General features: G+C 43.5%; 2 protein-coding genes across 2 annotated transcripts; both read left to right on the plus strand.

Moving 5' to 3' along the window:
* zmynd19 (zinc finger, MYND-type containing 19) lies at positions 1–14,691 on the plus strand. The gene is made up of 6 exons (XM_088355974.1): positions 1–257; positions 6,320–6,379; positions 6,454–6,560; positions 6,662–6,802; positions 9,573–9,753; positions 11,824–14,691. The coding sequence occupies exons 1-6, from the start codon at positions 207–209 to the stop codon at positions 11,965–11,967; spliced, it is 684 nt and encodes a 227-aa protein (XP_088212100.1). The 5' UTR covers positions 1–206; the 3' UTR covers positions 11,968–14,691.
* Positions 14,692–15,995: 1,304 nt separating this feature from the next.
* tmem141 (transmembrane protein 141) lies at positions 15,996–17,580 on the plus strand. Its single transcript, XM_088355990.1, has 5 exons — positions 15,996–16,171; positions 16,289–16,355; positions 17,024–17,107; positions 17,174–17,284; positions 17,350–17,580. Exons 1-5 carry the CDS (start codon positions 16,118–16,120, stop codon positions 17,409–17,411), a joined length of 378 nt encoding a protein of 125 aa, XP_088212116.1. The 5' UTR covers positions 15,996–16,117; the 3' UTR covers positions 17,412–17,580.
* Positions 17,581–27,593: the final 10,013 nt, after the last annotated feature.

The following is a 27,593-nucleotide window of genomic DNA, read 5'->3' on the forward strand; positions in this document are numbered from 1 at the left end:
CTTGGATTGGTCAGTCCGATGAGCGTCCGCATTCACCCCGCCCCATTTCGGAGCTCACCCTCCTCCCCTGCGCCAACGGCGGTTGTCACCCAGGCCGGGCTTGCCGCTGGATAGACGCCACTTAACCCGAACGGGGGCTCCGGGGGCTACCTCCCTCCCCTCGCCGACGACGTTTCACACCGGCTTGGCCCCCTCGCGACACCCTGATGTCGGACTTCAAGCTGGGGATCGTGCGGCTCGGCCGTGTGGCCGGGAAGGTGAGCAGCCATCCCGGGGTTGCCATGTGCAGCCGGGGGGGAGGGCCCCGAGAGCGCTCCGAAAATGGAGGAGTAAACTGTTAAGCGTTTGAATAGACTTACAGGGGAAAGTACGTTTTTAATGTTTTAATTTATTTCCTAGAAGTCATTTTGTCAATTCGGCAACCTCTCGTTTTTAGCTAGCCGCCACCACGCAGTCTCGCGGTAAGATGCTAATGCTAACTAGCATTAGCGGGGGTTGTCGGCGTTTGGGGCTATTGTTTTATTGTTATCCCCAAAATGGCGTGTTTCGCTCGCCGCGACGCTGTAGGCGAGCCGAGGGTTTCTCCATCCCAGCCGGGGGTTTAATGTCGGTCGCGAGGGCTAAAAACCGGAGAAGCGTGGCCACGCTAGCGACCGACATTTGGATTACAAGACGAGGAAGCCATTGCCCGGACGCCGTCTCATATCTTGTCAGATAAATCGGACAAAATAAACCATATAAGTGTTCAATAATGTCCATTTATTTGTATACTACAAGTCAACAAACACTGCATGTTTTATAACGTTAGTTAAAGAGACAGTGAAGTGGCATCATTGAGTACTTTTGGGCCGTCACGTCGCATGAGTTCCGCCCGTGTGTCATGCGGATGACGCGGTTTGTTTCCGTACTCGGCGTGCCCCGGGTGGGCGGGGACCTCTCGGTTACCTGTCACATGGAGTCCCCCCCACTCACGCGAGAAACACCGGTGAGGAGATGGAACGTGACCTGCGGTCGTGCACTAAAAAGTTAACTCGGGAAATATTTATTTGGCGCAGTCGCAACTACATTAAACATCCATCCATTATCTGCACCGCTTATCCTCAGTAGGGTCGCGGGGGTGCTGGAGCTAATCTCAGCCATTGTCAGGCAGTGGGCAGGGGACACAGTAACGAAATGTTTAGAGCAGGGGTAAGGAACTTATGGCTTGCTAGTCTGATATTGTTCTTTTTATGAGTACATCTGGCTCGGAGATGAAATAAAATATATCAAAATGCTCTCCAAATTTGACGCTTCCGAAGACCTTTTAAGACAAATCAGCACTATGTTACAATTGTTCAGTCAAGTGTGTTTACAGGGCACAGTTTCCACTACAGTTGGGAGTCGCGGTGTCTTTTACATGGCACCTCATTAAACAATGTATATTCACTGTTGAGACACTAAAATCAAGATGGCGGCTGCGCATGGATACATGCTCGCGGCTAGCTCTCCAGCTAATCTTCTATTTATTGCCGTTCTCTTGTCTTTTTTGCTTTCACTTTTGGACACATGTGTGGCCAAAAACACTTGCAGTAGGGACGAACTTATTCGGTTGGGTGGGCGTCTAAATTTCGATTTTTCGGGCACTTTTTATACCGCCCATGATATACCGAGCGAACTTCAAAGAGACCCGGCATCCTTGTGGACAACTATTCCTCTTAATAAACGTCGCCGACGGCGCCGTAAAGAAAGGACAAAGAAGCGTGGTTGCCGTGCAGGTAGATGTGTGAAACGTGTGAAGTCCAAGCAGCAAGATGGACGCGAGGATGGACGCGAGGATGTAACTAATTCCACCATTTATTCCTCGCCGGACAACCGACGCTTTAAACTCAGCGCTCACGAGCGGCCACAACGCCGGGAGCTTTTGAAGATCTCGACAAAGACTACAAAGAGTTCAGCTAAGTCAAATGATTCAGCAAAGCTGAAATTTGGTCTGTTAAATATTAGATCGCTTGCTCCAAAAGCTTTACTTGTTGATAACATTATTCGTGATTATAAACTTAACTGTATGGGTCTTTGTGAAACGTGGTTACGCCCGGATGAGCACTTAGCTCTAAATTATGCCTCTCCCCCAGACTACGAGAGTAGTCATATAGCACGCACGCTGAAAAGAGGTGGTGGTGTTGCGCTAATCTCTGAAAAATCGCTCAAATTTAATACACGTACCTCTAATAATTACAAAACGTTTGAGGCTCTTGTGATGCGGTCCCCTCAATTGTCAATTGATGTAATAACTATCTATCGTGCACCTGGGCCATACACAACTTTCTTAGACGAATTTGCTGAACTTTTGTCTGAACTAGTAACCTATGCAGACAAAATTATAATTATGGGAGACTTTAACATTCATATGAACTCCCCACACAGTTCACTTACTATTGCGTTTAGTTCTCTAATTGATGCATTTGGTTTTACCCAACTGGTTGACTTGCCAACCCATAAAAATGGGAACACGCTAGATTTGATTCTGACTCGAGGAGTTTTAACCTCAAACATTATGGTTCTACCGTGTACTACTGTTATCTCTGATCATTATTTAGTGACATTTGAGGTGCTAACTAAATGTAGACTTAATATAGCTGAGGGATTTAGCGGACGCAATATAAGCACTGGCACAGTTTCTGAGCTCTTTGAACTCCTTCCTGGAGCAGTTGCGTCCTTTCCTAAATACAATGGCTCGATTGACTCACTCATGAATGAGTTCAATACCACCCTGACTAGTGTGCTGGATTCAATAGCGCCCATAAAACTAAAATCACGTCCTAAAAGACGCACACCTTGGTTTACTGATGAAACTAGAGCCCTTAAAAAAGAATGCAGGAAATGGGAGAGAAAATGGCGCGCTACCAAGCTTGAGGTTTTCCATCAAACCTGGTGTGACAGCTTGTTAAAGTATAAAGCGGCCCTTGCCTCTGCAAAATCGGCCTACCTTTCGAAGGTGATTGCGTCTCAAAAGAACAACCCCAAAGCCCTTTTTGACACTGTAGCATCGCTTACAAGGCAACAGGCTATCGCAGACAGTTCGACACACTCTGCTCAGGACTTAATGGTCTTCTTCACTAAGAAGATTCAATGCATACAGGAAGAAATTGCAAAAGATATTGTTAGTACCACACGTATTAAAGGACTGAAATTTACAGATGCACGACAGGGTGGCTGCCCTGGGAAAATGGCCGGTTTTAGTGAACTGTCACTTGATGATCTCAAACAAGTGGTGAATGCGGCCAAACCGACAACTTGCCAGTTCGACCCTCTCCCAGGTTCACTTATTAAAAGTCTTTTTAGCGTCCTTGGGCCTTCAGTTCTAAATATTATAAATACATCACTCTCCTCAGGTGTAGTTCCAGCAGCTTTTAAGTCCGCCGTTATTAAACCCACACTGAAACGACCCAACCTTGATCCAGAAATATTAAGTAATTACAGACCTGTGTCAAACCTACCTTTCCTCTCTAAAGTACTCGAAAGAGTAGTGGCACAGCAGCTGAATGCTTTCATATCGGAGAATAACCTTTTTGAATCCATGCAATCTGGATTCAGGGCTAACCACTCTACTGAGACAGCTCTGATCAAGGTAACAAATGATCTCCTAATGTCAATGGATTCTGGCGCTTCATCACTTTTGCTGCTACTGGATCTTAGTGCTGCTTTTGACACAATATCCTACTAGAACGGTTGGAAAAATGGATTGGTCTCTCAGGAGCCGTCCTCTCGTGGTTCAAATCTTACCTCTCAGATAGGACGCACTGTGTTAAATATGGTGAAACGACATCTGAGCCCTTTAATGTTACCTGCGGTGTTCCGCAGGGTTCAGTGCTCGGCCCCCTACTTTTCAACATTTACATGCTTCCATTAGGTGATATTATTCGCAAGTACAATATCAGCTTCCACTGCTACGCAGACGACACTCAACTATATCTTCCGTTGGAGGAATCTTCCACACTAAACTGTGGAAATTTGGAGGCCTGTCTCACTGAGATAAAAGAGTGGATGTCACTCAATTTCTTGCGTCTTAACTCTGAAAAGACCGAAATGTTAGTCATTGGTCCTTCTAAATGCCGGGACTTATTCGCAAAAACTGCTGTGAACATTGACAAATGTCACATCACACAGAGTGACTCAGTTAAAAATTTAGGTGTCATATTTGACCCTGATCTATCCTTTGAGATGCATGTAAAGCAAATTACTAGAACTGCCTTCTTCCATCTTCGCAACATTGCTAAAATCCGTTCAATACTGTCTCAGTCTGATGCGGAAACAATAATTCATGCATTTGTTACCTCCCGTCTCGATTACTGCAATGCACTACTCTCCGGTCTCCCGAAGTCCAGAATCAAGTCTCTTCAGCTAGTACAAAATGCCGCAGCGAGGCTTTTAACTAGGACAAAAAAGTACGATCACATAACACCGATTTTGGCTAACCTGCATTGGCTCCCAGTTAGCCAAAGATGTGACTTCAAAGTTCTCTTAGTATTGTACAAAATCATACATGGACTTGCTCCCTCTTATCTTTCAGATCTGATTTGCCCCTATGTCCCGGTCCGAAGCCTACGATCTGAGAGTGCTGGTCTTCTGGTGATCCCGAGAGCAAAGAAGTCTTCTGCTGGTTCGAGAGCGTTCTCCATCCGGGCACCGGTGCTGTGGAATGCTCTTCCCCCTGAGATTCGATCTGCAACCTCAGTGGAAATGTTTAAATCTAAACTTAAAACTCACTTCTACTCCATTGCATACGAATAACCTACTCCTCTTGTCGGTTGAAAATAGTTTGTGTAATATAGTGTAACAATCTGTGAAGCCCTTTGAGACTCTTCGTGATTTAGGGCTATACAAATAAAAATGACTTGACTTGACTTGACACTTAATGATGAAAACCCATAGAACAAACACCATAAATGCCAGGAAAACACCCAGAGTGATTTGCAATGAGCGATCGAAAGATTGCATCTGAGCTGCCGTCCAAGTTCTGCATTTCTCACACTCAATATGATAACCACAAGGGGGTGATCCATGATCACCTTTTATGTGTCTCAAAGGCAGAACAGGAATCGTATGCCATATGCACTTTATGATGAAAACCCACAGAACAAACTGTCAACACGCGGAGTGATTTGTGATGAGCATTCGAAAGATGGCATCTGAGCTGTCGTCCAAGTTCTGCATTTATCTTTTGTTTCCCTTCAGCCATTGTCAGGTAGTGGGCAGGGGACACCCTGAACTGGTTGCCAGCCAGTCGCAGGGCACAAAGGGACAGACAACTCACTCCAAGGGACAATTTGGACCGGCCAATTGACCTGACATGCATGTTTTTGGAATGTGGGGGGACAGGGAGAACATGCAAACTCCACACAGGGAGGGTACGGTAGCTGGACTTGAACCCTAAACCTTTGCACTGTGGGGCAGCGTGCTTACCACCCATCCGGTGTGCTGCCTAATTATGAGCAAATCATCATAAACACAAGAAAGAAAAGGTACAAAGATAAATACTTATTTCATTGAACATACTGCAGATTTGTACATAAATCGGATCCAAATCCTATTTATAACCAATAAGGCACAGTGCTCGATCAGAAGAGACATAAATTCATAGAAATACACATTTTTAGGAAAATTAAAATTAAGTCAACCTTTATCGGTGTAAACCAATAACAGGCTCGTTCGCAGTAGTATGACAGTCGATAAAACAAATATGTGCACTTTGCGAAGTACACTCCGTCTGTAACAAAAGTACTTTAAGCCCCAGTGTGTAATATCCACTTTCACTTTGTGATGAAAACCCACAGAACAAACTGTTAACACCCATAAATGCCACGGCCTATCACAGACGCGCATCAACATTTACACCCACCCAACACAGCGCCCTCTCTCATCTTTCCCCTGCTGTCTATCAGAACACAATGTACGATACAATGATATCAATGACAATAAAGACAAAATCAATTCAAAGGAGTGAACCAGCAATAACCGAAGCAAAAAGTGGTGAGGGGTGTCTGTAATTACCGGGTAGTACCTGTAGACTGGCCCAGTAAGTCTTCAATGCTTTTTATCCCAGAAATCTTGTAAACACTGTTCACTATGTTGTCAAAGACAGTAAAGACAATTGAAATTGTAGCCAACAGAAAAATATGGATGTAAACTGAACACACTTCACGAATTTATTTCTACAGTACTTAATTACTTTTGAGGTAACTTGCATATGACTCTGTGAAGCCAACCCTTCACTAAACTACAGTCTATATCAAATTTAGGTCTGAAATGCAATCTCACGTGTATGTTCATGTCCTTGCAGACAAAATACACGCTGATTGACGAGCAGGACATCCCTCTAGTAGAAAACTACGCCTTTGAGGTATGGAAGGGACATGGATTCTTTTTTTTTTTCTTTAGTTTTTGCTACGGTTTTTACAACCAATGTCCTCCCAGGCACGCATGGAAGTCGATGCAGACGGCAACGGCGCCAAGATCTTCGCCTACGCTTTCGATATCGGCAAGGGTCGCTGGGCGGGGAGGCCTCTGCATGAACTGCTCTGGTGAGAGTTCTTCTCGGGTGAACTAGAAAAGCACGACGGCTTCGTCAGGCTTATTTTTTTCGCCGTTTCTTTCGTTTACCTGTTAATCTGATTTTCATCAGGGAGAAGCACCGAGGAGGCATCGCCCCGAGTTTCCAAGTCATCCATATCAACTCTGTGACGGTTGACAACAGGCTAGACAACCTGCGACTGGTGCCCGTCGGCTGGAGTCCCAAACCCGAAGAGATTTCCAGCAAGCAAAGGCAAGGATGGGAAGTCACAACAGGGGCTTCGATTTATTGCTAGACATTCCGTAGACCCCGGAATACGACTTTAATCCGTTATAAAGTGGGGATCACCAAGTTAAATTGCTCGATTGCGTGGGGATAGAAACCCATTACTAATGTGTACCTAATAAAAAACCATAACGAAATAGTATTCATTCTGTACTACTTTTGTGTCATATACGTTTAAAGCAGGGTCGGGAACTTATGGCTTGGAAGTCTGATACAGTGGAACCTCGGTTCTCGACCATAATCCGTTCCAGAACCCTGTTCGAAAACCGATTTGGTCGATCACTGAAAATCGTTTTTCCCATTAAAAGTAATGTAAAATCGTTTGAATCCGTTCCAACACCCTAAACATTTACCATGACTGTAAACATGAAGCTAACCCAGGCTAATCGTACGTTCGCAAACGTGTAAAAATACAAAAATCAGGTCGTTTGCACGTCATTTAGCACCGGGGTCTTTACAACACGTGGTGAGCAGTTAAAGGATAAAGAAAATATTTATGAATAGGATTTCTTACCTTTGTGGTGGTCTGCAGAAGCCATGCTCTATTCCTTCGAAAGAAGGGAAACTCGCACCTCTTCTTCATATTTTGCTATAATTTCTTTCTTAAATGCAATAGTTGTACGCACTACTCTTCTTTTTTCACCTGTAGCAACTTTGCTGCTTGCACCGACCTTCTTCCGAGGCATAATTAGGGGTTAAAACACTCCGTTCACCGATATTCAAAACGAAAGCAAAAAGAAGTGCGCGGTCACGTGACAACAGTTCTTCACGAGGGGTGGGGGCAATCTACACCCGTACGCCGCTCAGCATCGCCCCTAGCGTACCGGCATTCGAACTCCGTTTTTTTGAACGAAAAGCGCAGCAAGAATTTCTCGAAATTTTTGGTCGAAAAACGATTTGTTCGAACTGAGAGGTGTTGGAAAACCGAGGTTCCACTGTATTGTTCTTTTCATGAGTACATCTGGCTCTGAGATGAAATAAAATGCTCTCCAAATTCAAAGCTCCCGAAGACATTTTAAGACTATGCAACACTGAGGTAACAATAGGTTCAGTGCAGTGTATTTATAGGGCACAGTTTCCACTACATTTTAGAGTCACGGTGTCTTTATATGGCACCTCATTAAACAATGTATATTCACTGTTGAGACACTTAATGATGAAAACCCATAGAACAAACTGTGAACACCTGTAAATGCCAGCAAAACACCCATAGTGATTTGCGATGAGCGTTCGAAAGATGGCACCTGAGCTGCCGTCCAAGTTCTGCATTTCTTTTTTTCTCCTTTTAGCAACAATCAATATGATAACCACAAGAGGACGATCCATGATCACTTTTTTGTGTCTCAAAGGCAGAACAGGAATCGTATGCCGTATCATTTAATTGCAACTACGCATTTCCGATTTTATTCACTATTTCCGGTATGGCTGAAGTTATTTGTGGGTAAAGGAGGCCGGCCCCTTTTAGCATCTACAGGCTCGTATAGGCTAATGCAGGGTAAAACAAAGCCTGCTGAAATAAATGCGACTATAAGTTAGGTTGGTCCAAGGCAATGGTTCCCAAACTGTTGCAGTCTGGCGCCCCCTTGGCTCCCCAGTGAATTCCTAGCGCTTTGATGGAGGTTTGTTTACCTCTCGGTCCACTTATAGATTCACCTTCTTTGTCTTTTACTTGTAATCCTTTTAGACATGCCGTGTATTTTGATATGTGATCATTTCTAAGGTGCTGGTACGAATTACTTGTTTCCTCTGGACCTAGCGACTACGCGAAAGCAAATTCTGCAAAGGGTGTTTTCTTGTGTTCCAAGCCCGCTTCGTCAAAGTCAAAATAGGTCCAAACAAGTAATGTACCGCCCTTCTTTGGCGCAAGCTTCGTTTCCTTCTCGTCTGTTGACTTTGGGACTATGTTTACGGTGTTCGACAGCCATATTACTCAATAAGCTCACACTGTGGGTGTGGCATGGTGTGGTGCCTGCAAACTTTGCATCGCGTTTATTGTCTTGTGCTGTTAGTAAAACTTGCCTCTGATTGGTCAGCGCTTTTAAAACTCAAACAGTAACAATTGTGGTTGACCAAAACTCCATCAGTCACTACAAAACCTTGAAAAGGAGGCAGTGTTTTGCGGTTTCACGACCGCACTACATTTAAACTTTGGACTTCGGACTACCGCCCCCGTCTTCCTGACTGCCCCCCAGAACTTTCCACCACCCCCAGGGGGGCGGTACCGCCCACTTCGGGAACCACTGGTCTAAGGCCGAGAGAAAATAATTTTACTAGTCTGTTTACTTGTAAACGGGAATTACGGGACTAAACACAGCTAGCAACGTTCAGAGATGCTTTTCGGCGGATTTTTTCGAATATGTCTGCATTAGCATCTGCTTTGGAGTACGTCAATGTTTTATACGGTTGGATTCACTACACTTAGAGAAGCAAGGAGACTTTGGTTGCAAATTATCATCGTATGTGATGGCTGCAAGATGTCTTTGGTCAGCTATCCTGGCTTTAAAGTTTTGGGGTATCTTGTTTCAGAATGATCATGACGAGTATATTTTGAAATGGTCATCATCTAATGGATGCAGAACGTACGGTAACCCCAGCCTCTACTCCAGAGGCTTATAGTCCAGAGCGCCTTATGTATAGGAAAATATGACAAAAGATTATTTTTTGGCTGCATGTGCCTCAAAGTGCAGAAAATACTGTAATTCTATGTTCTTATGTTTCTATTTTTGTTCTCCATCAGGGAGCAATCACTCTACTGGCTGGCTATCCAGCAGGTTCCGGCCGACCCGGTGGAGGAGCAGTACCTGGAGCTGAGCCGCACTCGCTACTACAACGCCAACGGCGAGCTGGTGGAGGAAGAGGAGTGCTCGTGCACCTACTACGAGTGCCACTACCCGCCCTGTTCGCTCATCGAGAGGCGGGTGAGTCTCAACTGTCGATTCACTTTCTCGGGGTTCGCACGGGTGCTTAAAATCTGGGATAATGCTTGAATTTTCATGTTTTTTTCAAGATTGGAAAAATGCTTGAATTTTGGGTGATTTCACGTGCATGCACTAGGGTTTCTTTTATTCTAGGATGAAAATGGTGAAAGTAAGAAAAGGACTTTTTCTAATATATTCCAAATGCCTACCCAAACCCCTAAAACAATGAAAAGGAAGAGTTTATTAGTGTGTATCTAAGAATTTTGCAAACCAAACCAAAACGTAAAACAAATCCACGCACAGCATGCCTTAAAGTGTGCAAAAACAGATGCAGTGCTTGACGATGGGAGGGTTGATGCTTCTCAATCATATAAATGGTAATTAAATGACTAGCTTAACATTGATTATTTTTTGCTAACCGTTTCCTACAAATTTGGCTAAATGCTGGCCTCACCATAGGAATAGTTAACCAGCCATCGCCTGAAAACCTCAGGGACTGCAAGAGCTCTTAAACAAAAGAAGATCGGACAGATAATCTTAATAACGAGTAAAAGCATCTTGCATGTTTTCTCATACAAGTTACAGGATGGGTCTTTTTTTTTTTTTTTTTTGAAGCCATTTTGAGGTTTTTACATGAATTCTTATTTGTAAGGTAGATCTCATGCCATTTGGAAGCTTTACAGTGTATTTTAGGTAAAGTTACATGAAGTTCAAATGTATTTTTATGTTGTCCGGAACGGGGGGAATTCACCAGGATACAGGTTTTGTACGGTGCTTGGACATCTTGAAAATGCTAGAATTTTAAAGTGTTTTCAAGGATCGAAAGTTTTTGGATTTTGAGTAAAATGGTTGTAAATGCTTGGAATTGTTGTCACGGTTCTCAACAAGTCTGTTTAAAATGATGCCCACATTGCTTTCTGATGGATTTGCCGTGTCATTGCTTTTTTTTTTCCCATCTTCCACGATTACCTGGCATTAGTTTGTATAGCATCATGCTATGAAGCGTCATCACCCCCTATGGGTTGTATCCAAGAGGACAGGTGAATGTTACATCCACCAGGTTCGAGAGCATTCTCCATTCTGGCCCTGGTGATGTGGAATGCTCTTCCCCCTGAGATTTGATCTGCAACCTCAGTGGAACTGTTGAAATCTAAGCTTAAAACACACTTCTATTCTATAGCATATGAAAAACCTATGTTATGTTGAAAATATCTGCGTATTATTTGCCCTCATGTAGGTTTTAGATCAGGGGATGGTGTCATAACAGTCTGTGGTTTGCAATAATCTGTGGTCTGTGCAGCCCTTTGAGACTCTTTGTGATTAAGGGCTATACATATAAACATGACTTGGGGTTTTTGAGTTTTTCCTTGCCCTCACGTCGGTTTTAGATCAGGGGATGGTGTACTAATAGTCTGGTGTTCGCAATAATCTCCGGTCTGTGCAGTCCTTTGAGACTCTTTGTGATTAAGAGCCAAACAAATAAACATGACTTGACTTGCGGTTTTTGAGTTTTTCCTTGCCCTATGTAGGTTTTCGATCAGGGGATGCCGTCATAATAGTCTGTGGTCTGTGCAGCCCTTTGAGACTCTTTGTGATTAAGGGCCAAACAAATTAACATGACTTTCCTCATGCTAAGGTTTTTGAGTTTTTCCTTGCCCTCATGTAGGTTTTAGATCAGGGGATGGTGTCATAATAGTCTGTGGTTTGCAATAATCTGTGGTCTGTGCAGCCCTTTGAGACTCTTTGTGATTAAGGGCCAAACAAATAAACATGACTTGCGGTTTTGGAGTTTTTCCTTGCCCCCATGTAGGTTTTCGATCAGGGGATGCCGTCATAATAGTCTGTGGTCTGTGCAGCCCTTTGAGACTCTTTGTGATTAAGGGCATCACAAATTAACATGACTTTCCTCATGCTAAGGTTTTTGAGTTTTTCCTTGCCCTCATGTAGGTTTTAGATCAGGGGATGCTGTCATAATAGTCTGTGGTCTGTGCAGCCCTTTGAGACTCTTTGTGATTAAGGGCGTCACAAATAAACTCGACTTGACTAATGATATGTGACCTGTGTCCGCAGCTCCGGGAGTTCAACATCTGCGGCCGCTGCCAGGTGGCGCGCTACTGCGGCTCACAGTGCCAGCAGAGGGACTGGCCGGCCCACAAAAAGCAGTGCCGGGAGCGCAAGCGGGCCCTGGCGCTCGAATCGGAACCCGAGCGGTGATCGGGAAAAAGGGAAGAGGAAGGCGTAGGAGGGGAAACGTGCGGAGAAGGCGAGAGACTCCAACCTTAAAGACGATGAACGGAAAGACACTGGCTTCCTTTATCCCCCCTCGCTTCTCACACGGACGACGTTTTCTCTCTTTCTGTTGTCGTTTTTTGGGGGGGGTCGGCGACGCCCTCCGAGATGGAACTGCTGCTAAAAAACTCGTACGCGGGAGGCTACGACAAACCGGACCGCGGTAGCCACCTTCTCTGCCGACCGGAACACACTAACAGTATTTTGTCGTACCTTCTGCCAAGGACTTGGTCGGTATGTGCGCGCATCTTCCTAAAGGGGCCATATTCCAATTCAGTTTTGTATCCGACTTGGCATTTTCACTGTTTTGTAAAGGCTGCCAAACCGGCTAGTTGCCCCCCCTCCCTGCGGACGACGGTACGAATTTCTTTTATAGCTCCACATTAATAACTGTTTTTTTTTTTTAAGCATGGTGTTTTGAAACAATGACATCTTTGCACAGGAGCAAAATGGCTTCAGTAGTTTTTTTTTTAAGTCTTAAGAATCGACACTAATGCATAAAAAATGTGATGGTAAAATCGAAAATAGTGTAGTTTTCGCAGTATGTGGCGCACCGGGTTATCAGGCTCTATACATTTACAGCATTTAATAGTGCAATGATTAGCCAATGAGTATCACCGATTAAAATCGCAAAATAGTGTTTTTCGAACCTGGATCTGACCATTTTTACAACTAGATGACGTGCGAAAAGGCAGTGCTTTTTTTTAATTATCTAATGACTCGTGGTGCCAAAAACACTGATTTGCATAGTGCATTCAGTCTCCAACTCTGTTCAATAAATATTGGTACATGAAAGCTTACATTTTGTTGACTTTGTTTCAGTATTTGGCAACGTTATTGACACACAGGTGATGAAACTGTTAAACCTATCAGAATGCACTATGCAAATCTGTGTTCCTGGTACCCTTAGTAAAAGAGTGTTATAAGGATATAAGCTCAGATACGCAAGTAAAAGGCTCTCGTTGAATCTTTGGCCGATTCGGGGGTTTTATACGGTGTGCCTCAAAGTCCGGAAAACACGGTATTTTGGCTTATTTTATTATATAATGACTCGCGGTGCCAAAAACACTGATTTGCATAGTGCATTCAGTCTCCACCTCTCTATTCGATAAGTATACGTACGTAAAAGCTTGTATTGTATTCTGTTGAAAGACTTTCGGTATTTGGCAATGTTATTGACGCACAGGTGAAGACACTGTTTAGAATGCACTATGCAAATCTGTGTTCCTGGTACCCTTGGTAAAAGATGGTGTTATAAGGATTTAAGCTCAGTAATGCAAGTAAAAGGCTCTCGTTAAATCCTTGGCCCATTCGGGGGTTTAATACGGTTGTTCCTCATAGTCCGGAAAATACGTTACTTTGGCTATTTTGGCTTATTTTATTATCTAATGACTCACGGTGCCAAAAACACTGATTTGCATAGTGCATTCAGTCTCCACCTCTTTTCGATAAGTATACGTACGTGAAAGCTTGTATTGTATTCTGTTGAAAGACTTTCGGTATTTGGCAATGTTATTGACGCACAGGTGAAGACACTGTTTAGAATGCACTATGCAAATCCGTGTTCCTGGTACTCTTACTAAAAGATAGTGTTATAAGGATTTAAGCTCAGTAATGCAAGTAAAAGGCTCTTGTTAAATCTTTGGCCGATTCAAGGTTTTTAATACGGTGTGCCTCATAGTCCGGAAATTACGGTACTTTGGCTATTATGCTGTTTAGCGCTATTACATACATTTATGAGAATTCCAGCAATTTATTCAAGAGTGAACTGCTGCGTATGCACATGACCTGTCTTCCTTTATGCCTTCCAACGTTTTCGTCCTGGTTTTTGGTTTAAATCTCTTTCCATTGATGTTTTTTTCTTTGAAATGTTCCCAATACATACGTTCATGAAAAGGCCATTCATGTTTTTAACCTGGAGTTGGAATTTGATTTAGGCCCACAAAATGGAAGGAGGACCTTTTGGTAATCACTTTGCCATTTGAAATGTCTTTTTTTCTCTGTTTACCGTAAAAAGGTTTTGAGAAGATTGGTACTTCAGCAACTCTTAGCGACCGGTACTTTTGGCACGGCTAATTAAAGACGAGCTTTTCTTGAAAAGACGACGGACGCTGTATATTTCTTTCTTTTCGAGAATTGAGTCCCTCTATTGTTGCGTGTGAATGCGATGTCTGGGGGTTATTGTTTTGTCTGAACATATTCTATTAACGGAGCTTTATTTATTTAAAGTATTTGTGAGAAGCTATTTACTGGTGGTGACATTTTGAAGGCAAACCGAAATGAGTTTTTCATTTTTCAAATCTGTTTTTGGTGTTGCAATGGGGTACTACTTTGTTTTTTTGATTCCCTCTCTTTGAGTTGTCTCCACAGAAACACTGTTCACAGAACTCTTCCAAGGTCTAAAAACTTGAATCCCCCATTCTTTCCGTTTGCTTTCAGAGACTCGTTACCGTGTCCCTCACCTCCATGTATTATTTCCGCCTCCTTTTACCCACAATGCATCTGCTTCGTAGTCCGTTTGGGCGGAGACACTCGAGCACGTGTGCCCGGTTGACATGCGACTCATTGATTGTGTATTTTGTATTTTGTGCGCGTGAACGGGTTTTTGCCACTGCACTAAAAATAATAAACTCTGCCTATGTGTTACCGCGTTTGACCCAAAACGGAGTTGATTTTCGATCCCAGCACCCGTTTTTTTTTTAAATTATGAACATGGATCACTTAGAACTTAAGAGCTACAATATGTGAATAAAGTTTGGCAAAAATCGTTGCTTTTCCTATGTAAAATGATGGTAAAATTAAAAAAAATGAACAACACCTCTTTGTATGTGCAGAAGTTTGTTTGAATGTTATCTCCCGTCTTGACGTACTGTAATGCGCTACTCTCAGGTCCCCCAAAAGGTTGCAGATGGTACAGAATGCTGCAGTGAGGTTTTGAGACAAGTTTGATCACATGACTGATTTCAGCTAACCTGCATTGACTTCCTGTTAGCTTAAGATGTGATTTTAAGGTTCTGTTGGTAGGATACAAAATCATACATGGACTTGCTCCCTCATAGCTTTCAGATTTAATTCCCCCTACGTTCCTGTGAGGAGCCTTCACTCAGAAAATGCTGGTCTAGTGATCCCAAGAGCCAAGAAGAAATCCAAAGGTTCAAGAGCGTGCCGGGGAATGCTCTGCCCTCTGGGATTCGATCTGCAACCTCAGTGGAGGTGTTTAAATCCATGCTTAAGACACTTATATTAAATAGCTGATGAGTGATGTTGACCTTGTACTCCAGGGGTGTCAAACAGGCGGCCCGCGGGCCGGATCAGGCCCGCTAAGGGATTGAATCCGGCCCGCGAGACAACGCGGAGGGAAGCGCAAGAGAAAAACAAGCTGACGTTTGAAATATGTCCACTTAATGTTGCCAAAGCCAGGTGCCTCTCACAAAGACGATGTACTTGTATTTATTTCTCTCTCTTTCTCTCTCTCCCTCTCCTCTTTGTCTCTTTCTCCCTCTCTCTCTCTCTCTCTCTCTTTCCTCTTTGTCTCGCTCTCTCACTGTGTCTTTATACCTTATTTTGCTCTCTCTTTTTTCTTTTTCTCTCTTTCTATCTTGCTTTACCCTCCTCTCTTCCTCCCCTTTTTTCTTTCTCTCCTTCTCTTTTCTCTCTTCATTTTTCTTTGGATATCTTTCCAGTCCCTCTCTCACTATTTCTCTTTGTATCTGTTTTGTTTCTCACGTTCTCTCTTTATGTCTCTCTCTTTCTCTCTCTCTCTTTCTTTGTCCCACCCTCTTTCTTTTTCTCTTCCTCTCTTATTTCTTTCTCTCTAATCTACTTGCCCGGCCCCCGAGAGAACGTTTGTTCCATCGTGTGGCCCCCTGCTGTAAAGGGCAAATAGACGTGACTTGACTTGACTGGGTGCAGTACCACCGCCATCCTATAAGCGTCGCCCTAGTCTTGTTCATCCTCCTTTCTCTGTGTTTTGTAAGTGTCCGATAGCATTCAGACACAGTTGGTTAACGTCGGAGAAATTGAATATAATTACAAATATGATTTAACTTCAAACTTCAAATTCTAACACAGAAAAATGGTCAATCTTGGTCTCACTCGCGTGGACGATGAGCTTGTTGCAAAACACCCGGTGAGTGTTTACAATTTAACTCCTCGTTTACTATCGTTTTCCCCCCCAGTGACGTCATGAATGAAAATATGTTTTTATCGCCCTTGGTTTAAAATATTTCATATTTTTGTCTTTTAGGGTTTGCAAAGTTATGCGGCTTGCCAGTCGCACGCTTTTATGAAAGGATGTGGAACCTTCGTTCTTGGTTTGTATGACATTTCCTTTCAAGGCGAATTTAACAAGAAAATTAAAGGGACAGTGTGTAATATTTCGCTTTTTGAGGCGTACTTAAAAAGTTTTGGATTCAATATTTTCTCTGTGTCAGGAACTGAAACAGGATCAGGACCCAAATGCGTGACGTTTCTCACACAAGCCTTTTGTTACGGGAAATGGGAGTCAGGCACGTTAGGCTGGCGTTTGTGTTCCTGCGCATGACTGCCCCGTGTGTGAGAACGTTACGCGTCTGGGTCCACCGTCTGTTCGGGTTTGAACACAAAGGGGTTACAGGTTGCACTGTAAAAAAATAAAAACATAAATAAAGCACATCATTACCAGCAGTCTTGACTTCGGAGTTAGCAGAACTGCCGCTGTTTACTCCGCTAACCTTCCTGCTTCAGAGGCTCCGCCCCCGATTGCTTATCCAATAAGAATGCGCAACGTGAGTAGTAGCTGTGGTAGGAGTAAGAGCAAGAGAGAAAGAGAGAGTCTCCTCTGCGTGAGACTTAATAATCGTCTCGTGGAATGAAAAAAACGCCGATACCGATATCGTCAAACGGCGTCGGGAACAGAAAAGCAGGACAGAAAGAGCCTAAATAACCCAGTTATGAATATATTTAATGAGTTGTGTTTTCTGCAAAATGTCTTCTCTTCCAGGTGCTGTCGGTCTTTTTGTTTTCCAGAAGGTTTTACCAAAGAGACTCGCTTATCCTCTTCAGTGGAACCTGCTCATTTCTATCGGTGATTAGACGTTTACATCTCTAAACGTTTTCTTTTTTTGTTATTTAATAAAAAAATATATTTCAGTGGGGTCCTCCGTGGGCAGCTACGCGGTGACCAGGTGGGAAACGCAAAAATGTTCGGATCTCTGGTTGCTGCTCGAAACGGGAAAAATCCCGGATAGGGGGCCACCGCAGGGTAAGATTCTCGCTCCAGGGGCCAAATGGTTTCTTCCGTGAACCTTCTATTTTTTACTCTTTTAGTGTCCAAACTAGAAGAGCCGACGGGAACTGGGAAGACAAAATATGGCGATGCGATGGATTGAAAGAGGAGTGCTAGCCTACCTCCAAGTATAGAAAAATAAATGAATAAATCCGTTTTAATTATATTTAAAGCCCCAGTGTGTATTGTAACGTATAGCGACCCCTAGTGGTGTAAAAATTCTTCCTTCGTTGTTGTTAGGTTTTACATAATAAAATGTACCGTTTACCAAATTGTTCGACTTGGTTATCTGATTCCATTAACCAAACACAACCTACATTCACCCAGCAATTTATGCGCTTGATGGAAAGGATGAACAAGAAAAGTCGACATTTTCACACGGGGGCAGATTTAATTTCATTAGCTAAGTGAACTCCATCGAAATCGGCCGAATTAGTGTCTCTGGGAAGCCTTCTCTGAAATTCTCCAGCTCTCTCCTCTCGGCCCACGTCTTTCCACGTGATGGTGTCCCGGCTCCTCCCATGGGCGTGCCAGGGAAGCCCCACGTGGGCTCCACATCCAATATGGCTGAATTAGCCGAAATTAGTGTCGCTGGAGTCTCTGTCAAGCCTCCTCTGATGTCCTCCAGCTTTTTTTTTTTTCTCGGCCCACGTCTTTCCGCGAGATGGTGTGCCGGCTCCTCCCATGGGCGTGCCAACGAAGCCCCCTGGGCTCCACCTTCTCGGAGGAGAGCGTCCCGATGTCTGTGGTTCCTCAAAACACCGGAGAGCGTTTATCAAAACAATACCTGCCGTCCTCCGTCATCAGGGCCCCTCCGCGTCTGGATGCGCTGATTATCTTATCAACCCCACGTCAGCTCCCGCCATTCCTGTAAACAACATTTCCTACCAGGCCACTGCTCATTGAACTTAAGCCTACTCGGTGAAAATCTTCATTGCACTCAATAGATGTAACTTGTATTCAATCGTATAAAATCTTTTATAGTCAAATGTATAAAATCCTTCATTGTTCAAAAAAATATCAGATTCAAATAGTAAGTCAAAACATACGATTTTGGGTTTAGAAATGTGTAATTATGGTCCCTTCTCAAGGTTTCCTCATTTACCTCATGTTGTGGTTTTTGAGTTTTTTCCTTGCCTGCATGTAGGTTTTAGATCAGGGGATGGTGTAATCATAGTCTGTGCAGCCCTTTGAGACTCCTTGTGATTAAGGGTGTCACAAATCAACACTGCTTGACTTGACTTAAAGGTGGGATGCGTAGTTTGAGGCGTACTTAAAAAGTTTTGGATTCAATATTTTCTCTGTGTCAGGAACTGAAACAGGATCAGGACCCAAATGCGTGACGTTTCTCACACAAGCCTTTTATTTTACGGGAAATGGGGAGTCACGCACGTTAGGCAGCAGTCTGGCGTGCAGTGATAGGAAGCCAGAGGCTGACGAGATCGATACCAATTGCCCGAGTAGATATCGGACAGATGGGGTCCATACTGGACAGGACGGGACAGGATATCGAAATTAAAGAGGACAAACTAGACGGGAACGAAAACTGGAGAGAATAATAAACAGGACAAAAATAGACGGGAACGAAACTGGAAACCGACATTAAACAGGACATAAAATAAATGGGAACCGGACAGGAAATACCAACACGAAACAGGACCGAGTCAAAACCCACATCTCGCGGGGCAGAGGTTCGTTGACGGGCTGACAAAGGAAGAGTGAGAGCACTGAGCTTAAATAGACGGAAAGCCAATCTGTCAACGAGCCGCAGCTGGTACCACGTGGGCTGGGCCAACTGGGCGCCATGGCAACCTTGACACTGTTAATGATGCCTCACTGAGTTCAAAGAGCCTTCAAATATATATTTCCCCTCTGCGCCTATCTCTTTTTATTTTACTATTACTCTGAGTGTTCTGGCCACGGAGTGCATTACGCTGGGGGTAGGAGAGTGATTATACGCGCTTGCTCGTGATTTTCTTTTATTCCGGGATGAAAATGGTGAAAGTAAGAAAAGGACTGTTTCAAATACAGTCCAAACGCCAACCTGAATTCCCCTCAGAAATAAAAAAAGAGTTTATTCGAGCGCGTCTAAGAAAGACACTAGGTGCATGCGTCATTCAAACAGCTTGTCAGAGGACGCAATGATGATTTCAGCCAAAAGAGGGCGCAGCAAGTAGAATATTTTGGGGTCACAGACACCACCTTCAAATGAAACACTATTGATTGAAATATCAAGCAAAAAACATGAACTATTTCATAAAAATGATTAGCAAGTTTATACAATTTATACAATAACAGAAAGAGAAAAACAGATACGCACAGTGGGAAAAAGTGTATAAAGGCTCTTTGAACTCAGATGGGCATTGTTAACACACAGGAAAAATATTCAATTTAAAACAAAATAAGGACATTTTAAACTACGCACCCCAAATTTAACTTTGTGAAGCATTTTTACAATACTAGGGAGAGTTAGATGTAGTCGGGATAAAAAATGGGTCGTAATCCGGGACGGGAGAGCAGACGTGGTCGTGGTCAAAACAGGTCATTGATGGATTTAAACTGTAAATAATTTATTCTACTGTTGCATACTGTGTTCTATTCTTGCTTAGTGTGTCAGTCTCGCCTAGTTCAATAGTAGTAATATTGTTGATACGATAACATGATGTTGTAAGTCTAAACAGGTGTTGATACGATGAGATGTTGTTGTGAAAAGAGATATCAAACTGTTTTTTTGTCACTCTCTCTCCCTTTAGCAGAAGAAACATGTAAATTAGGGCGTTCCTTATACAATAAAAAGGCAAGGACAAAATAGACTTTTTCAGAGTGTCCAGTAGACTGTAATAGACAGCCTATGGTCATCTCTCCTTGCAAGTAAGTCAAATTCACGTCTCTGTGTCCTTTTTGTATACAGGTTTTTGTTACAAGTGTTGGGTTGAACCTAACAGTCATAGCCGGAACGGGAGAGCAGACGTGGTCGGGATCAAAACAGGTCGTAGCCGGAGACAAACGGGAGCAAAAAACGGGTGGGAGTCAGGGTAAAAAAAAAAAGGCTAGCCTTATATACACAGAGGTTCGCAGACGGACTGACAACAGGGGATTGACAGGACTGGGTTCAAATAGTGAGGATAAACAGATACAGTGAGGGTAAGGGTTTAGTACGCCTCATTTTCATCGCCATCAGATAAGCTTATGATCTGGTATTATTTTGTTGGCTTTGGATTTTTACATAGCGGCGCAAAACTCGTAATCTGCTCCAGAAATCCTTCGATTAGGGAATTTCAGATTTTTATCGTGGATAGAATTAGTGGCCAAGACCTCAAACCTTGTTTGGAAATGAACTCAAAAAAAATAAAAAAGACAGACTCAAACTTTGCCTACAATTTCTATTTTTACGAGAGGATCAAATTAAAACTCAGTGACAAACTCGGAAATCTTTCAGTCTCTCTTGCTTTGCTATTGTGTCATACTAATTTTATATTTAAGATTGTTTTTAGTCAATCTTTTCGATATTTATTTGTGTCAAGAACTGGAACAGGATCAGGACCCAAACGCGTGACGTCCTCACACAAGCCTTTTATGTTACGGGAAATGGGGAGTCATGCATGTGAGGCAGCAGTCTGGCGTGGAAAGACAGGAAGCCAGAGACCGACGAGATCGATTCCAATTGCCCGAGCAGATATCGGACAGATGGGGTCGATACCGGACAGGACGGGACAGACAGGATAGATAATGAAACAGGATATCGAAATAAACAGGACAAACTAGACGGGAACGAAAACTGGAGAGAATAATAAACAGGACAAGAATAGACACAGGAAACTGATATTTAACAGGACAAAATAAACAGGAACAATACCGGACTGGAAACACCAACAGGAAAATAGGACCGAGTCAGAACCCACGTCTTGCGAGGCGGAGCTGTTCGTTGACGAACTGACAAAGGAAGAATGAGAGCACTGAGCTTAAATAGACGGAAAGTCAATCTGTCAATGAGTCGCAGCTGGCGCCACACGGGCGGGGCCAATTGGGCGCCATGGCAACCGTGACACATCGTACCAATACTGCATTAAGACTGCTTACAAATACAAAGAGAAGGAATACATGTTAAATAAAAAGACAGAAAAGTCGCTAAGCTAACTGTTAGCTTTTCTAAGTAGACATACTCACCATCAATTTTTCCCCCAAATCGACTGTGTTTTCGTATTTAAACAGCAAAATAAAACGAAAGTCTAGTATTTTAGTCTCAGGCTGCTTTATTTTGAAGTGAGACGACGTACGATAATGTTCCCATTTATTTTTGTCCTGTTTAAAATCGGTTTCCAGTTTCGTTCTCGTCTAGTTTGTCCTGGCCGGTTACAAGATGGCGGCTGTGCATGGATACATGCTCGCGGCTAGCTCTCCAGCTAATCTTCTATTTATTGCCGTTCTCTTGTCTTTTTTGCTTTCACTTTTGGACACATGTGTGGCCAAAAACACTTACAGTAGGGACGAACTTATTCGGTTGGGTGGGCGTCTAAATTTCGATTTTTCGGGCACTTTTTATACCGCCCATGATATACCGAGCGAACTTCAAAGAGACCCGGCATCCTTGTGGACAACTATTCCTCTTAATAAACGTCGCCGACGGCGCCGTAAAGAAAGGACAAAGAAGCGTGGTTGCCGTGCAGGTAGATGTGTGAAACGTGTGAAGTCCAAGCAGCAAGATGGACGCGAGGATGGACGCGAGGATGTAACTAATTCCACCATTTATTCCTCGCCGGACAACCGACGCTTTAAACTCAGCGCTCACGAGCGGCCACAACGCCGGGAGCTTTTGAAGATCTCGACAAAGACTACAAAGAGTTCAGCTAAGTCAAATGATTCAGCAAAACTGAAATTTGGTCTGTTAAATATTAGATCGCTTGCTCCAAAAGCTTTACTTGTTGATAACATTATTCGTGATTATAAACTTAACTGTATGGGTCTTTGTGAAACGTGGTTACGCCCGGATGAGCACTTAGCTCTAAATTATGCCTCTCCCCCAGACTACGAGAGTAGTCATATAGCACGCACGCTGAAAAGAGGTGGTGGTGTTGCGCTAATCTCTGAAAAATCGCTCAAATTTAATACACGTACCTCTAATAATTACAAAACGTTTGAGGCTCTTGTGATGCGGTCCCCTCAATTGTCAATTGATGTAATAACTATCTATCGTGCACCTGGGCCATACACAACTTTCTTAGACGAATTTGCTGAACTTTTGTCTGAACTAGTAACCTATGCAGACAAAATTATAATTATGGGAGACTTTAACATTCATATGAACTCCCCACACAGTTCACTTACTATTGCGTTTAGTTCTCTAATTGATGCATTTGGTTTTACCCAACTGGTTGACTTGCCAACCCATAAAAATGGGAACACGCTAGATTTGATTCTGACTCGAGGAGTTTTAACCTCAAACATTATGGTTCTACCGTGTACTACTGTTATCTCTGATCATTATTTAGTGACATTTGAGGTGCTAACTAAATGTAGACTTAATATAGCTGAGGGATTTAGCGGACGCAATATAAGCACTGGCACAGTTTCTGAGCTCTTTGAACTCCTTCCTGGAGCAGTTGCGTCCTTTCCTAAATACAATGGCTCGATTGACTCACTCATGAATGAGTTCAATACCACCCTGACTAGTGTGCTGGATTCAATAGCGCCCATAAAACTAAAATCACGTCCTAAAAGACGCACACCTTGGTTTACTGATGAAACTAGAGCCCTTAAAAAAGAATGCAGGAAATGGGAGAGAAAATGGCGCGCTACCAAGCTTGAGGTTTTCCATCAAACCTGGTGTGACAGCTTGTTAAAGTATAAAGCGGCCCTTGCCTCTGCAAAATCGGCCTACCTTTCGAAGGTGATTGCGTCTCAAAAGAACAACCCCAAAGCCCTTTTTGACACTGTAGCATCGCTTACAAGGCAACAGGCTATCGCAGACAGTTCGACACACTCTGCTCAGGACTTAATGGTCTTCTTCACTAAGAAGATTCAATGCATACAGGAAGAAATTGCAAAAGATATTGTTAGTACCACACGTATTAAAGGACTGAAATTTACAGATGCACGACAGGGTGGCTGCCCTGGGAAAATGGCCGGTTTTAGTGAACTGTCACTTGATGATCTCAAACAAGTGGTGAATGCGGCCAAACCGACAACTTGCCAGTTCGACCCTCTCCCAGGTTCACTTATTAAAAGTCTTTTTAGCGTCCTTGGGCCTTCAGTTCTAAATATTATAAATACATCACTCTCCTCAGGTGTAGTTCCAGCAGCTTTTAAGTCCGCCGTTATTAAACCCACACTGAAACGACCCAACCTTGATCCAGAAATATTAAGTAATTACAGACCTGTGTCAAACCTACCTTTCCTCTCTAAAGTACTCGAAAGAGTAGTGGCACAGCAGCTGAATGCTTTCATATCGGAGAATAACCTTTTTGAATCCATGCAATCTGGATTCAGGGCTAACCACTCTACTGAGACAGCTCTGATCAAGGTAACAAATGATCTCCTAATGTCAATGGATTCTGGCGCTTCATCACTTTTGCTGCTACTGGATCTTAGTGCTGCTTTTGACACAATATCCTACTAGAACGGTTGGAAAAATGGATTGGTCTCTCAGGAGCCGTCCTCTCGTGGTTCAAATCTTACCTCTCAGATAGGACGCACTGTGTTAAATATGGTGAAACGACATCTGAGCCCTTTAATGTTACCTGCGGTGTTCCGCAGGGTTCAGTGCTCGGCCCCCTACTTTTCAACATTTACATGCTTCCATTAGGTGATATTATTCGCAAGTACAATATCAGCTTCCACTGCTACGCAGACGACACTCAACTATATCTTCCGTTGGAGGAATCTTCCACACTAAACTGTGGAAATTTGGAGGCCTGTCTCACTGAGATAAAAGAGTGGATGTCACTCAATTTCTTGCGTCTTAACTCTGAAAAGACCGAAATGTTAGTCATTGGTCCTTCTAAATGCCGGGACTTATTCGCAAAAACTGCTGTGAACATTGACAAATGTCACATCACACAGAGTGACTCAGTTAAAAATTTAGGTGTCATATTTGACCCTGATCTATCCTTTGAGATGCATGTAAAGCAAATTACTAGAACTGCCTTCTTCCATCTTCGCAACATTGCTAAAATCCGTTCAATACTGTCTCAGTCTGATGCGGAAACAATAATTCATGCATTTGTTACCTCCCGTCTCGATTACTGCAATGCACTACTCTCCGGTCTCCCGAAGTCCAGAATCAAGTCTCTTCAGCTAGTACAAAATGCCGCAGCGAGGCTTTTAACTAGGACAAAAAAGTACGATCACATAACACCGATTTTGGCTAACCTGCATTGGCTCCCAGTTAGCCAAAGATGTGACTTCAAAGTTCTCTTAGTATTGTACAAAATCATACATGGACTTGCTCCCTCTTATCTTTCAGATCTGATTTGCCCCTATGTCCCGGTCCGAAGCCTACGATCTGAGAGTGCTGGTCTTCTGGTGATCCCGAGAGCAAAGAAGTCTTCTGCTGGTTCGAGAGCGTTCTCCATCCGGGCACCGGTGCTGTGGAATGCTCTTCCCCCTGAGATTCGATCTGCAACCTCAGTGGAAATGTTTAAATCTAAACTTAAAACTCACTTCTACTCCATTGCATACGAATAACCTACTCCTCTTGTCGGTTGAAAATAGTTTGTGTAATATAGTGTAACAATCTGTGAAGCCCTTTGAGACTCTTCGTGATTTAGGGCTATACAAATAAAAATGACTTGACTTGACTTGACTGTTGAATTTCAATTTCCTGTTTCAGTATCAATCCTGTCTCTCTTTTTATTTTTGAGGGGAATTCAGGTTGGCGTTTCGACTGTATTTGAAACAGTCCTTTTCTTACTTTCACCATTTTCATCCCGGAATAAAAGAAAATCACGAGCAAGCGCGTATAATCACTCTCCTACCCCCCTGCCTCCTTTCCTATAGCGTAATGCACTCCGTGGCCAGAACACTCAGAGTAATAGTAAAATAAAAACAGATAGGCGCAGGGGGAAATATATATTTGAAGGCTCTTTGAACTCAGTGAGGCTTTATTAACAGTGTCACGGTTGCCATGGCGCCGAATTGGCCCCACCCAGGTGGTACCAGCCGCGGCTCGTTGACAGATTGGCTTTCCGTCTATTTAAGCTCAGTGCTCTCACTCTTCCTTTGTCAACCCGTCAACAAACCTCTGCCCCGCAAGACGTGGGTTTTGACTCGGTCCAATTTCCTGTTGGTATTTCCTTTCCATTTATTTTTTGTCCTGTTAATGTCGGTTTCCAGTTTCGTTCCCGTCTATTTTTGTCCTGTTTATTATTCTCTCCAGTTTTCGTTCCCATCTAGTTTGTCCTCTTTAATCTCGATATCCTGTCCTGTCCTGTCCGGTATCGACCCCATCTGTCTGATATCTACTCGGGCAAATGTTATCGATCTCGTCGGCCTCTGGCCTTCTATCATTTCACGCCAGACTGCTGCTTACAGTGCATGACTCCCCATTTCCCGTAAAATGAAAGGCTTGTGTGAGAACGTCACGCGTTTGGGTCCTGATCCTGAGACAGTGTTAATAATTCGGGTATAAAATAGGACATCTCGTTGAAATTCCATTGACACTTTGCCTTGGGAAAAAAAACTTCTTTCATCGAATGGTACTACGAAATGCGTGCGCATGACAGCAGAAGAGATCCCGGCCGAGTGTCGGCAGTCGAGCCGTCTAGCTGACCTCGCTTTTGTCACTCGATTTCTGAGATTATATAATATCACACAGAGACAACCCACAGAACTACAAAATGCACTTTTGAAATGTTGATTCCAGTTATTAAGGCACAAAAAATCCAAACCTATGTGAAAAATCAATGGCCCCCCCTGATTTTAGTAACGAGAAATGAAACCATTATGATAATTGGTAATGAGTCTTTCTGTGGAGGAATTTTGGCCCACTCTTCTTTGCAGAATTGTTTCAAATCTGCCATATTGAAGGGTTTTCTAGCATGAACTGCCTGATTAAGGTCACACCACAGCATTTCATCTCATCTCATTAGCTGCACCGCTTATCCTCAGTAGGGTCGCGGGGGTGCTGGAGCCCATCCCAGCAATCATCGGGCAGTGGGCAGGGGACACCCTGAACTGGTTGCCAGCCAATCGCAGGGCACACGGGGACAGACAACTCACTCGCCCATTCACACCTAGGGACAATTTGGACCGGCCGATTCACCTGAAATGCATGTCTTTGGAATGTGGGAGGAAACCGGAGTGCCCGGAGGAAACCCACGCAAGCACGGGGAGAACATACAAACTCCGTACAGTAAGGCCGGGAGATGGATTTGAACCCACGCAGGAGGTTCCCACGAACTCAGAACTGTGCCGCACACGCGCTAACCACTGCGCCGCCGTGCTGCCCACAGCATTTTAATTACATGTAATTTAATAAAAAGCTCGTGTAAGAAACGTCACGCGTTTGGGTCCTGTCTTGACTTTGACTTGGCTACCCCAGAACCTTCAGTTTTTTTTAGCCATTACGAGGTGGACGTGCTGGTGTGTTTTAGATCATTGTCCTGCTGCATGGTCCAAGAACTCTTAGGTTTGAGGGCACAAACTAATTTCTAGACGTTCTCCTTCAGGATCTTCTGGTAAACACCAGAACCACAGCAATTTGTCATTGTCATGAACCGGAACAGGATCAGGACCCAAATGCGTGACGTTTCTCACACAAGCCTTTTATTTTACGGGAAATGGGGAGTCATGCACGTTAGGTAGCGGTCTGGCGTGGAATAATAGGAAGCCAGAGGCCGACGAGATCGATACCAACTGCCCGAGTAGATATTGGCCAGATGGGGTCGATACTGGACAGGACGGGACAGACAGGATTAATAATGAAACAGGATATGGAAATTAAACAGGACAAACTAGACGGGAACGAAAACTGGGGAGAACAATAAACAGGACAAAAACTTCTTTTGTTTCTCACGCTCTCTCCCTCTCTCTCTCTTTTTCTTTCTTTGTCCCGCCTTCTCTCCTTTTCCCTCCCTCTTTCTGTTATTTCTTTATCTCTCTTTTTCTTTCTCTTTAATCTACTAGTCCGGCCCCGGACAAACATGGTGCCGACTTAAGTGAGGATTCCTCGATGGTAAAGGAATACAAATTTCTCGATGAAAAGGAGAAAGAGAGAGACAGACAGAGCGAAAGAATGACAGAGACGAAGAAACAGAGAAAGAAAGAGAGAAATGAAGAGAGATACAGA

The sequence above is a fragment of the Urocampus carinirostris genome, chromosome 16 (assembly GCF_059441175.1).
Source record: "Urocampus carinirostris isolate Australia breed hairy pipefish chromosome 16, RoL_Ucar_1.0, whole genome shotgun sequence".
Classification (NCBI taxonomy): Eukaryota; Metazoa; Chordata; class Actinopteri; order Syngnathiformes; family Syngnathidae; genus Urocampus; species Urocampus carinirostris.